Source organism: Orcinus orca, chromosome 8 (assembly GCF_937001465.1).
Source record: "Orcinus orca chromosome 8, mOrcOrc1.1, whole genome shotgun sequence".
Taxonomy (NCBI): Eukaryota; Metazoa; Chordata; class Mammalia; order Artiodactyla; family Delphinidae; genus Orcinus; species Orcinus orca.
Window position 1 is genome coordinate 79,832,608 of NC_064566.1, and position 14,130 is coordinate 79,846,737.

General features: G+C 34.3%; 1 protein-coding gene across 2 annotated transcripts in view; it reads left to right on the top strand.

The window, feature by feature from the left end:
• Nucleotides 1–6,236, top strand: part of DYNC2H1 (dynein cytoplasmic 2 heavy chain 1) — a 372,035-nt gene extending 365,799 nt beyond the window's left edge. For both annotated transcript variants that reach the window (XM_004282190.3, XM_049714064.1), the window contains exon 89: nt 5,684–6,236. In XM_004282190.3, the coding sequence (XP_004282238.2) occupies nt 5,684–5,842 (159 nt within the window). In that variant the 3' untranslated portion in view covers nt 5,843–6,236. The remainder of the gene's footprint in view (nt 1–5,683) is intronic.
• The last annotated feature ends 7,894 nt before the right edge of the window (nt 6,237–14,130 follow it).

A 14,130-nucleotide genomic window follows, 5' to 3' on the forward strand; every position in this document is an offset into this window, starting at 1 on the left:
GCTGACTCTGTATAAACTATCAAACTCTCCAACTTTGCTTGAGTTAAGCACTATTTTTGTTCAAGAAATCATTTTTTTTAGGGCAACTATAGCTGTTTTTAATAAGTTTTACAGAATTTGGTGGGGGGCATCAGCATTTTAACGCGTTTTTACCAAGAGGGAAGGAACCAGCATAAAATCAAAGGAAGCATCAACATCAATTTATATAAACAAGTAAAAAGAATTACTTTTGCCACTTACTCTTACAGCTACTTCATTGCAGAAAGTTCAGAATCCTTTGATAAGCTTAGATAAAATAATGGAGTTCAGAACTTTGGTGACTAATTCCTTTTAGGCCAGAAGAAGGTTTTTCCACAAATTATTTCGATAATATTATCTGACCCCTAAAAGTCCTGAATAGCATTATTTCAGCAGAAACATGCCAGACAACTCAGGCACTAGGAGGTACATAGCACCTACATTTTTTTAAAGAGCATTTTAGGTTGCAGAAGACTGAAGAACTTTGAGATTTTTTAATATGTGGTAATACTTAACAAAGGATATGAACAACAAATTCTAAGGCTTTTATTGAGGGGAGGGGGAGGTTTACCATTGCTTCTGTTATAAATGTAATGTACTTCGCCAGTTAACAAAATTAGAATTATGAATGCTCAAGAATTAAAAGGAAGTAAAATGCTGGTGCTAATGTTTTCCTAGTGTTTCTGTTTACCATTATCTATGTGCAGGAAGTTAATATACCTACACTCACACTGTTCATTTATGCGTTCATTCATTCATGATGCAGACTCTTAAGGTTCTTCAAGTTCCAGTTCAGTTCTAGGGGTTAAATTAATATAGGTACAATAAGATTTCCCTACAGGATTTTACCCAAAAAAGCATTCACTTTCTCCAAAGCAGTTCCTAAAAAGTGTTTGACACTACATTATTCCATAATGGTTCTCTGAAAAATTGTTCAGTAAACAGATTTAAATTTGGAACTTCATGATGTATTTGAGGATATTAAAAACGCTGGGAACTACCAAAATTTACTTAACATGCAACCCTGTTCATGCATCTACACCCCACCCTCCATCTGGATCTATGTTCCACATAACGTAGTTTGGGAAACACTACTTTATGAGGTAAATCAGTCTTAGATAATGTCCTGTTCTGACATTCCACAGGAAGTCAGTTTGCCTTTGTTCTATTTTTCCAATAAAGAGTGTTACTTCGGGTTTATCAGCCCCACAGTAACATAGAAACCCTGGACCAGCCTGAACCCCACAGGCCTACACCTTCCAACAGTTGCCACAACTGACAGTACAACTTCAGAAACAATTTCATTCTCAGGGAAATTATGACTATATAATGATTACACAAGCAACTCACAGTAACAGTCTTTTCTTTACGTTAAAGTATTTTCACCATGTATATGAAATGATATATGCTGAGAACTCTGCCTTGGATGCACTCTGGTTTAAATATAATAAATATTTAATTAATGTCTTTTCTATGTGACAGGTTTTTTTTCTTAAGAACTTACTATGAGAGCAATGTTGTTAGCATTGTATTATTGAAAAATAGAGGGAAGTATTTCTCTACCAAAGTAGAGTACCTAGACATTCTTGACAGAATGAAGTCTTTCAAAATATTCATTGTTGGCAAGTTGTTTTGTTTCCTGTTTTGAGATAGTTATATTTTCAAGGGTTGCTTTACTAATAATGCCACTTTTACGTACATGAAACCTCTGATGTCATAACATCTTCTTTCCTAAAAAAAAAATAACTGTTCACTGACTTGGTTCATAAACATTCAGAAAGCATATGTTAGAATAAGTTAGTTGGACTTTATGCATAAATATATTTATGACGAGAAAAATATTTTGGTTTGCCCTCGTGTGTTTTATTATAATGAAATTTGAGTTGATATCGGCCAAATAGTTAACATAATTAACCTGGATAATTTGGGGCTTTTTTGTTTTCTGGTGTTGTTTTATTTTGTTATTTTCTTTAGTTTGTTGGCTAAGTAATACCAAATATCACCATTTGCCTTTGTAAATGTCTTCTTTCACATATTAGCTTATTGCCTTCTGTTTGTAGTACACGTATACTTTTAAGCCACTTTCCCTGGGGCATGGGCATGAGCGTGAGTAATCATAATATATAGATTTTTAATTATTTAATTTTAATAATGGCAAACTAATTTGTTTACATATAATATTATTTGAAGTTTTCCTAATATATCTTTTTGCATTAACTGAGCACTTAGTGTATTTATTAATAGTTATTAATAAAATTTTAGTTTCATCCAAATATTTCAGCCCAGCAGGATCTGTACTTTGTCTTTTAAGATAAACATATTAAAGAGGGAATTGTGGCATAAGAATTTAATTCAGTTAAACAATATAAAGTTTCTGTCTGCATAAGGTATTGTGTTAAGTGTGAGAATGCCCAAGTACTTAGCTCTATTACTTTGATCATTTATTTATTGGTGACATAAGGGCAAGTCCATTTAACCTTTCTTACAGAAGGTTGTAACGTTTACTGTTTATGAGATTTTAAGCAATGACAAGTAAAATTTTAAGAAGCAACTGTGGTACTTCGCTTTTAAAACACTGTACGTTTTGCTGGAAAGATTTGTACCCTCACTTTAAAACAAACAAAAAGCCTACAACCAAAAGCAAGTTTGGAAGGGTTTGGAAATATATACAAAAACTGGTAAATTGATAGTGAATATGCAAAGAATCAACTTTGCATTACTCTTAAATTCCTAATTTAAAGAGAAAATTGCTTGGCATTAAAATGAAGAGATATAGAGAAAATCTTCTGAATAGAAAGGAATAGCATTATAAAACATTTCAATGTGATGTTTTCATTTTTGACCATAGAAGTTATGGGAAAGAAAGCAAATATAGAGTGGCAGAGGAAGATAATTTAAGACCTTTTCTAGGATTATAGACATTCATAGGTTCAGATCATTTCAGTTCAACAAATATGCAATGTTTGTCTGCTCTTTGCTGAAGAATTTAAAGGCAATACCAAAAGAAAGCCTATACTAGGTTATTAATTTTAGGAATGGCTAAGGAGTTATGAAAATCACAGGAATTTGTGAATGCTAAAGCTTTGCCATTTAAGCAGAATTAGAGAAGAGGGAAGAGATTAGGCAGTGACTAATAATGGTTGAAAATTCTCTTTACTCCAAATTCTGTATTTTTCTGAGGCCCAACTCAGGATTCATTCTCCCCATTAATCCTTGTCAGGTTAACATATCCCAGAGTAGTAGTTTATTTTGATTTTCTTTAAAATACTCATTTTGCAAACAATTATATTCTAAATATTTGATGTGTATGTTGTTTCTTAAACTAAATTTTAAGCTTTAAAGAAGATTATTATTTTCTCTATTTGGATATATATTGAAATGCTTTGCTTTTATAATTCTAGGTGCAATATTAGCACATAAATGCTGTTAAATGAATGGATGAGTAACAGAATCATCAATACAAACATAGAGGAAAATTAGAAACATTCAGGGCAGATGGTCTTCTTATCTATTTGGGTAATGATTCTTCATAAAGAATGAATTTTCTCATGTCAATCAGGTTACAATTTAGGAATTTTAGAAATGAATGAGTTTTCAAAGGGACTTAACTGTTTTATATCAAGGACTTAGAAAAGTTAGTGTTGTGGGGGTAGAGAAAAGGATTGGAAAAGACAATCAAAATTCCATATAATGCCCACTTAGACTTAAAAATAGAATGCTTTAAATTTCTTCATGAAGGAAAAAATATTTTTATTTCTCTCTATCCTAGCACCATCCATGACCTGTAGTAGATGGTAAAAAGCTGGGACTTTTTTTCTAATTGATTTAAGAATTAGTAGGAATTAAAGAAAAGTTATGCATATGTAGTCCTTGTGTGAATAAATAATGCTTTGTATTTGAACTCCTTAATAATACATCATTGGATTCACCCAACATCCCATTAGGTGGACCAGTGTTGTTTATGTTCCTTTTATGATAGGGAAACAGATGCTCAGAGAGTAATCTACTCTCTAGGGTCAGGAGCTCCTAAACAAGCTAATGCCAATTTTTTTTTTTTTTCAATTGTACTACCTATGGCAACTTTGCCACTTGCCTAACTAGGTTACCATGATAAATTCTTCATGGGTTTCTGATTTGTCACTTGTAAAATTCTAGAATGAGACTAACTTTTCTCTTAAGTTTCATTCTAACTCTAAAAACGTATCCATTAGTTGAATAAAATTATATAAATTCAATAAAAACATGAATCCTAAATTTGAATTGGAATTACTATTATGAACTTCTGATGTTTTTCTTTAAAAAAATACATATTTCTAAGCTTCAGTCACTGAAAAATCCTAGAAGGAGAATGATAGATCATTCCTAGCACCCAGACTACGATCTCTAGTACCATTTCTCATTAAAGGAACCAAGGATCCTCAGAGTAATGACTAATTTTTGATTTCTGGGACAGCAAATATACAAGATGAACTTACAACATCTTGACATACTAGAAGGTAAGAAAGCTACTGAAGACTACTAGGGACATATCAAAACAAAAACAAAAACCCTCAGGAGCCAGCCTAATGAGTTCCCACTGCACAAAGATTGACATTTTGAACACCAATAAGATAGTAATTGCATTGCATTGAAGCACATTGAACATATTTAAATCCACCAGTTCATAATGATACTTAAAAAAATAGAGGGTGCTCATTGATCACCTTTACAGTATGCTAGGGAACAAATGCATTATTTTAAAAGCGTGTAAATAAAGGGAAATTAGATAGCATTTATTCCAGCCTTTCCTATATGAACTGTACCTCCTGGTAATCAAATGATTGATAACTGGAAGTTCCTCTTTATAGATTTGTTTCTGCCTGGAAATGAAGGGATGTAGAATTAGATTATCATTTTTTAATCTTAAATATAAATAATGATCATCAATGGCTCCTAATAGCTAAAGAGAGACACCCAGACTTTATATGCCTCTTGATTGAAGTATACACTACTACCTATGCAGTGTTTTTACCGGAAATTGAATCTGAATCTGAACTCACCTCCAGACCCACTTTACAAGAATACAGGGAACAGAAGAACATGACACCATGGGAATGTAGCGAACAAAAGTCAAGAATGTGGGAAACTCTTTGGTATAGTTCTTTAGCAAACAAATTACAAGGAATAAAGGAGAAAAAATAAATTTAGGAGAATTAGGACACATAACAAACCTCAAAGTGTGGGCTCTATTTGAATTGCAGTTCTTCCAAAAAAATCTTTTAAAAATTATGGGATAATGGCATAGTGGGTATAAGATGATATTAAGGAATTATTGTTAATATTTTTATGTGATATAGTATTTTGATTATGTTTTTATATTTTATTTATAGACATATTTAAATACTTATAGATGAAATTTTATAATGTGTAGGATTTGATTCAAAATACTCTATTATTTGGGGCTGGGGGAGGTTATAAATGAAATACAGTTGGCCATGAGCTGATAATTGTTGCAACTGAATGATGTGGTTTATTATGCTAGTCTTTATTTAAAACATTTCATAATAAAATGTTAAATATATTTTATTATTTGGGAAGATTTTGTGTTCATATTTGGTTATCTAATGACCTGTTGCAACACAGTATATTGCTGTATTTTAAAACAAAATTAATTCTTTTTAAACAGGGCGCATATGGTCCATATTCCCCTGATGAGTGCATATCTTTGCCTGTTTACACAAGTGCTGAAAGGGATCGTGTGGTGATCAATATCGACATTCCATGTGGGGGCAGCCAAGATCAGTGGATTCAGTGTGGAGCAGCTCTATTTCTCAAAAATCAGTAGAACCTAATGACAATAAAAGCTGTCTTAGCCAAAAGAAACATTTATTATTTAAGCTTTAAATAAAATATGTGGTCAGTCCACATTTGAAGTGTTAGTTCAGAATATTAGCATGTAGTTGTCCTGTGTTGTTTATCTCATTGTGTTTTTATTTTAATGGGTAATGACAGCACCCTGTACCTTTTAAAGTAATAACTTAATGGAGTCAATGTTAAAATAGCATATTCCCTTTATAATATTAAGTATTTCTGTGAGGCAGTTCACTTTTCCAGTGGCTCAAAAATTTAATGTTTTAGCTAAGAGTTTTTAAATAGTGTATTTAAGGAATCAGTAATAAATATTTTGGCTATTATTTCTGTATCATCATTTATTTAATAAAATATAAGATATTATTAACGTTTCAGTCTTCCATGGTTTTATATATATACGTATATGTATATATATAATGTCTTTAAACGTTGAAGGAAGTATTATATTTTAGTTAAAATATACAGCATCTCAAAGTAATGCAAAAGAAATGGGAAGTAATAGCACAGAAACCAGGATAAGAATTTTACAAATAGAATAATTAAATGATGAAAAGGTTATAATTTCTCATGGGTATGGCTTTCCCATGTGTTTCTATGAAACCGTAAAATTCTACAATGGCTGAAAGCTTAAATAAACAGCTAGAAAAGGGAAAAGCAGGGAGGAGTATTCAGGGAAGGTGTTTGTGGGCCATGTCTGGAAATGTCACACATCATTTATGTTTATATTCCATTAGAGAGAACTTAATCACATGGCTACACTTAATTTCTAGGGTGGTGGGAAACAGAGTCTAGCTGGGTGCTCATAGAAGGGAAGACTAGAGAGGCTAGCTAGCTCTCCTTGCCACATCCCCATGCAAAGGAGAAAGCTCATTTCTCAAATGCCTCCAGGACAAAGGCATAAAATGACTGAAAACTAGTAAAGACACGTATGGCCTTTAATTGGTCTTCTGACTCCAAACCTTGTGCTTGTGAATTATAATACTTACAGAAAATAACATGATCCAGACATTAGCCAGATCCCAGTAATACAAGGATGAATAACATACTGTCTCTGCTCTTGAGAGATTTAAGAGCTGATAGGACAGTGAAAGGTAAAAATAATATCACTGTAAATTCTGTGATATTAATATTGCTATACAAGCTTTCTTTCGGTTACTATTTTTTATTGAGTATATAATACATAAAAAGAAAATATATATATAGAAAAGAATTACAGTACAGTGAAATCCATTATATGGCACACCAGCAAAGGGCTATAGAATTCCAGAGGATGGTGTAACTAATTCTACTTGCTATATGTGTTGTTTAAACTAAGCTTGGCTAATTAACTTTTTCTTTCTTTCTCTTTCTTTCTTTTTCTTCTTTTTTTTTTTTCTTGGAAAACTTACTTTGAAAATTTGTTACAAAGGATAACAAACACATTTATTGGTCTTCCAAAATGAACAAATATTAACATGCTGTGGCATTTACTTTTGATTTTTTCAAGAACTTTTAAAATTTTTAAATAATTTCAAAACCAGTTGAAGCCCTTCATGTTCCCTTCTGCAGCCCCATTTTCATCTTTACCATTTCAGAGGCACCCACTAACATGTATTTGTTGTGTACACAGGCCATTAGTATTATGGCAAAATGTTTGACCAAAAACAATATAGGAGAGTTTTTTTTCAATCAGTGGGAACTCCAAGGAAACTACCTAAAACTTCAGAAGAACACACTATCTGAGATTCTCAATCAGTAGAAGCAACAAACAATAGTTTTAGATTCCCAGGGCCCACAGATGGTGGAATGGCCCAATCAGGACAGGGATTTTCAAAATAAAAACCCCAGCAAACCAAGAATAGAAGGGAATTTATTTTCATGGATGGTGGATATCTAGGAACTAAAACCTATAACAAAGATCATTCTTAATGGGGAAACAGAAGCACTCTCTGCTTATCACTTCCATTCAACATTGTTTAGAGATCCTAACCATCACAGAATGACAAGAAAAACAAAAGCAAAAGCAAATAAGAGAAAAATATGTTCAGGAGGAAGACATTAGTACTCCCTCCCTCCCTTCCTCCAATAAGCCCTTTGTTCATCTTTAATTTTTGCAATCTTTAACACATGCACCTACAAAAATAAAAGTTTAAGAGCAGAAATTGTGAGCTTAACTGTGTTAAGCATTTGTCCAGAGTTCTTTGGAGGTTTTATTTTTTATTCTGAGACTTTCTGCTGTAACGTCTTATTATTATTATTATTATTATTATTTTTGCGGTACGCGAGCCTGTCACTGTTGTGGCCTCTCCCGTTGCAGAGCACAGGCTCCGGACGCGGAGGCTCAGCGGCCATGGCTCATGGGCCTAGCCATTCTGCTGCATGTGGGATCTTCCCGGAATGGGGCACGAACCCGTGTCCCCTGCATCGACAGGCGGAGCCTCAACCACTGCGCCACCAGGGAAGCCCTCTTCTGTAACTTCTGAAAGAGAGGTGGAGACTGATGTAAGAAAACAGAAATGAGAAAATCACTCCAGACACTTGAAACAGCTTTTTCCATTTGACTTCCATTCACTCATTTCCATTTGTCAAAATAAAGTATGGATGAGTTATCACTTCCCACCTGTCTCCTAAGAAAAGCGTGAGTACAAAGGAGTCCGACCAGTAAGGCAACTCCAGAGCACATCCAGGGCAAGACTGCGGTGAGCCCTGGGGCACACAGGAAAAATAGACAATGAAGTATATTAGACTCAAAATCATCCATCTTATCCCTTGCTTTTGGCCCTCTTACACATTAAGAATCTTGAGAGCAGCATGTGTACTTTTCATGCTTTTATTTCTGGTATTTGTTTACATTGGAGCTCAATAGATATTTGTTGAATCAATAACTAAAACTGCTTTCAGATGACTTAATCGTTGGATTTGTCTCCAAATTATTTTAGATTGTTCCCAAAGTCAAACCCACACTCAAAGAATGTGTATTTCCCATTATTAAGGATAGTTGAAGACTATCCAAAGGTCCTGAAGGAAATCTGAAAGAGAAGTTCCAAAAATATCAGAACAAGGGTAGCCTCATTTTTCCTATGTGATAATCATGAAGAAGACAACTACTTTGGATGTGTAGTCTTAAATCAAAATTTTTTGGAAATGAAAAGGATGATAGAGACTTGCTGGAGTTTTGTTTATGTTGTTTTACTTTGTAGTCCTACCTTCCTAAATGCTTTACTGTTCCTGTGAACTTGAGATTTTCAACTTAACATTGCAGCTAGGAGGAAAATTAATTATCAAAGTTTCATGAGTGAGGTGGATTTTATGATGGACATCAGAGAATCTATGCTGTAAGGAGTAGAGGTAAACCTGTCAGGGTCCAAAAGCTCAAACCAGTTCTCCTCCTCAGTTTATCTGAAGCCCTTCCAAATGTTAATACTGCAAATCTCTCACTGAAAAAATGAACATTCTCAAATAGTTAAATCATTGGTAGAAGCACAGGAAAAATAAACCCAAGCTGAGGGAAAAAAAAAGCCTGTTGAGAATAAATGTCTCTACCTGTGTTAGTATTTTCCATACATGTAGACATAACGATCAGCATTTTCTTTTTTTAAAAAAGGAAAAGGGAAAAACAAGTATCAACCAAAGTACTGTGTTGTAAGTCTCATTACTTCTGATTATTCTATGCCTAATCTATCCTTACCCCCTCCTTTCCAGTTCCTAAGAACCATTTCAAAAGCGGTTATATCAATAGAAAATAAGGTAACAGCAGAGAGAGGAAGGTGGATGGACAGATGACCTTTGATATCTCCTTGTTTTAGAAGTGGACTAGTTATTGGTTAACAAAGTAAGGGTAAAAACAAAACATAATGTTCGTGTTTTATGGAAAGCTCATAAGGCAATGAAGATACCAATTTAAACCACACAAAAAATAATGGAATCAGATCATAGCCTAAATATAAATTTTGAATATTTATTAAAGTCAATGACACCCATGTGATTTGGAAGCTAGCTTTATTTCTATTTGAAATAACAAATGGTTATTCAAATAGGAATTTATTTGAACAGATCTAGTTCTGCTGTAGTAGTTATATCCTTAGCAATGCTGCAGCTGCTAACTGGTTTGTAATTTTAAGCACAACTCTTTTCACATTAGAAACTGCTACTTATCATTCTCCCCTATTGCCATGATAATACAATGCTTAACTTGGTACTCTGAATAAAAACTACAATTCCTCGTTTCCCTCATATTCAAGTATAGCCATGTGACTCACTTCTGGCCAAAAGATTGTGAACGCAAATATATGGCAGCTTCCAGGAGCCCTCCTTATAGGACGTGATCAGTATGTCATTTTTCCTCTTCATCTCTTCCTCTCTTCTGCCTGGCACAGGGACACTACCATCTTGAGACGTGTTTATGGCCACAAAGGGCAGAGCAACAACATGGACGAAACCTGGTTCTCTTATCGGAGCATAGATGCCGCCCCTGAACCATTTAACTCTGACTTCATTTACTTCATTTATACAAGAGAGATTACAAGCCCTAGATGGGATATAAAAAAGCCACTTGGCCAGTGGTATGGACAACTAGAACGGGACTGACTGCCCTCAGACAGTCCCTCCAAAGACAAGGACTAGACTCAGATATTCAAACTGAACTGAGAACCTTGAGCTGGAATCACTTAAACCTGTCATCTCCAACTGACGCAGGTCCCACCTGGGTGGGCAACAGCTGTAAACAAAACTGTTTTTCCAGAGACACCAGGGGTACCTTTGGGACTGCACTCCTTATGTGGAATTCAGGCATTAACCTGCCTCTCTCTCAAAAGCACTTGTACCTTTGACCACTTTTTGGGTGGCCATAGGAGAGCTGCAAGTGTATAAAGAAGCACCACCAGTAGGTCATTTATTCCTCAGACAATTGCAGCCCTTTTTCCAAAATGAGTCTACCTTTGGTTACTTGGTGTAGGATAACTGCTTCATTATATATGCTCCTTGTGGACAGTTTTCCCTGTAAGGGGAATCATCCAATTAAATAAGGTGGTAGGAAATGTGTTCTTGACTTCAGCTGTAGTGATCAATGACATCATCTCAGCCCTAGAAGACATTCAGATCAGCCTCAACTCACCGTCCAATGGTGGTTTATCTCTGGAAAAAATTCTATTTGGTTATTAATTATATGATAATTAAAAAAGAAATGCTTGTAATGGTAGTAAAAAAAGATATAAAATATACAGTGTAATTTTTTAAAGATGTTTTTGAAGACCACTTTTAAAGTCTTTTTTACAATATTGCTTCTTTTTTATGTTTTGGCTTTTTGGCCACAAAGCATGTGGGATCCTAGCTCCCCAGCCAGAGATCAAACCCACACCCCCTGCATTGGAAGGCAAAGTCTCAACCACTGGACCGCCAGGGAAGTCCCCAGTGTAATTTAATGTGTAAATATATATATATGGCATATCTCTGATTTAAGAGAGAGATATTTAAAAATATTAAATGATGATTATCTCTGAGTAGAATGATGAATGATAGGTAATTTTTGCTTTACACTGGGTATATTTTTACATTTTTCAAACGTTCTGAGAATGTATTACTTTCATAATTAAAGCAAAATACTAAATTTTTTATTAAAGGAAATAAGAAATAAAAATGTAAACTTGAACAAAACAATGTGTAGCGTTAGCTTTTCATATTCTGAGATAATTCCTTTCAGAATCCCTTTATCTGCAAACTTTCTAGTCTATTTATAGTATGTATTATTATAGAACTTAATTTACTCAACTTTTTATAATCTCAAGTGTTCATTGGGATTTGTATATAATTGGTATTTGATTAAATTATTTTAGATCAAAAACAAAGATGGCATTTCTACCTTGGCATATAGCTGCAATCAGATATATATGTAATTTTAAAGTTTAATATCTGTAATAATGAGAGAAGTGGTGAGTCAAGGTAAAATTTAACTGAAGTCAATTTAAAGGCTTATATTTAATTACAGAGTGGCAAGAGCCCTGGACGTGGAGTTAGGACACCAGGCTGCCAGTCTTAAGCTGACCCCATCATGTTTGCCAGGGTATCATCTGATCCCTCTGAGCTTAGGTTTCTTCATCTATGAGATGTGGATCACTATTCCCATTTCAAAGTGTGATTTGAAGAGCAAATGAAATGTCATGTGATAACATTGTATGAACTAGTATAAATTTAAATTTAAGATATTGTTATGTCATGTTGAGACTGGATGTGAACTTAAATGCTAAGATAAATTATATCACAGTTTTATATAAAACATTAATTCACTACTTAGAAATAACAAGCTGAGAATTATCTGATTGTAATATTCTCAAGTTTTACACTATCTGGTTTATTTGTTATTATGTTTCCAGTGTTAAAAGTCCATTTTGTTTTCACAAGATGAACCACAGTTTAATCAGAACACTGTCATTTGTAGTATTTTGTCCAAAACCAACAGTCTGTATATGACCAATGTATAATAACAATAATAACTAAGGCTTAGATAGCACTGATTACATGCTAGGCACTGCTCCAAGTGATTGATAGATGATAGAAAAATAGATAGATAGATAATTATATTCATTTATTTGTTTATGATGTCCATTTTACTAATGAGAAAACTAAGGCCAGGTTGAGTGACTTGCTCAGCTAATAAACTGGTAAAGTAGCAAGGGAGAAAACTCACACTTTAGCTCTCCCTCCCCTCAAGGAAAGAACAAAGTCAGCAAAGCTGAATTCTCTGGCAAATATCAGTTTGGAACTGAGTTTGTTAAAAGGAGGGAGCAGGGCTATTTCAGCACCACGTGTTGGTCAGTTCTTTATCTTGACAAATATTTGCTGCAGCAGAGTTTCTGGCAAAAAGATAAAATGAATTGATAGCACCAGTCAAAATAGTTGTTACATTACATATTTTCACTGAAAAGTCACCTCCAGAAAACTTAGGAAGAGAATATGGGAGGGAAAATGCTTTGAATTGTGAACTCAACTCTCCCAACTATCAACTTCCTTTGCTCCAAATACTGAGTGTCCTCTGCATGCACAGTACTATTCGAGGAGCCTTAAGGGCTTTCTGACACTGTCTCCTTCATGATATCAGAGCAATAATAAAATCAAGACCATTTTTTTACTTTTCTTATAAAGAAAACTGTGAAATATGTCAAACACAGATATATGTAGCATACATATACAGTATAAAGAGTAATAGAATGAGCACCTGTACTAACACACAGCTTAAGACAAAGAACATTTACTAACACCACTTAACCACCTTGATATGTTTCCATAGTTTTTCTCAATATGAATGAATCCCTAAACCACATTTTATATTTCTGCTTAACTTGACAAATATTTGCTTTTAACCTTTGACCCCATGCATGGTTAGGTCATTCAAGATAGCTATTCTCTTGCTCTCTGTACATCCCCTGCTCGACCAGTGCCTGCTTCATTCACATGACTATCCAGTCCTCTTAATTATGGGGCTTAATTAATCCCTGGTACCTGCTGAGCCCACCTGAGGTCAATTGCCGCTATTAATGGTAGACTCCTCCCCCGAGTAGCAAAGACTGCTGCCACATCCTGCCCACCGTCTGCCATCCACAATGGGGTGTTGCTCCAGGACCCTTCTGCTTCAGCCATATAAGATCTCTTGTCCAATAAGCTGTTGATGTCTCTGTTGCTGTCTCTGGGCTCTTTCTTTCAGTCTCAAGGCTGGGCAACTACAAGGCTTGCAGGCCTGTGGGGTGCAGCCCAGCATCCCATCATTTTTATATGGTTTTAATTTTTATGTAAATGGCATTTATTTTGTGACCTTTGTTTTTTCAGTATGAATGTGTGAATTGACCAAAATTTACTTATCCAGTCTCTTCTTGAGGAACATTTTAATAGTTATTTTTTTTTACTACTACAAATTACATTGCTGTAAACATTCTTAGTAAGTCTCCTGATGCGTATTTATAAGACTTCCTTTAGGGTATCTACCTAGTAGGGGAATGACTGAGTCTCCAGTAGGAAAACTATCAACTTAATAAGATAATGCCAAGTAATTTTCCAAGTGATTAAATGACTTAATATATATAAAGCACTTGAAAGAGTACCTAGCACTAGTTTTATTATAATCATAATTATGAAGGTGATTGAACCAATTTACAGTCCCATCAGCAGTGTATATGAGTTCTTGTCATTCTGCATCCTTATTCAGTACTTAACATTTCTGCATCTCTAGTAGATTTGAAATGGTATAACATGCTAGTTTTAATTTGCATTTCCCTATTTACAAATAAAGTTAAG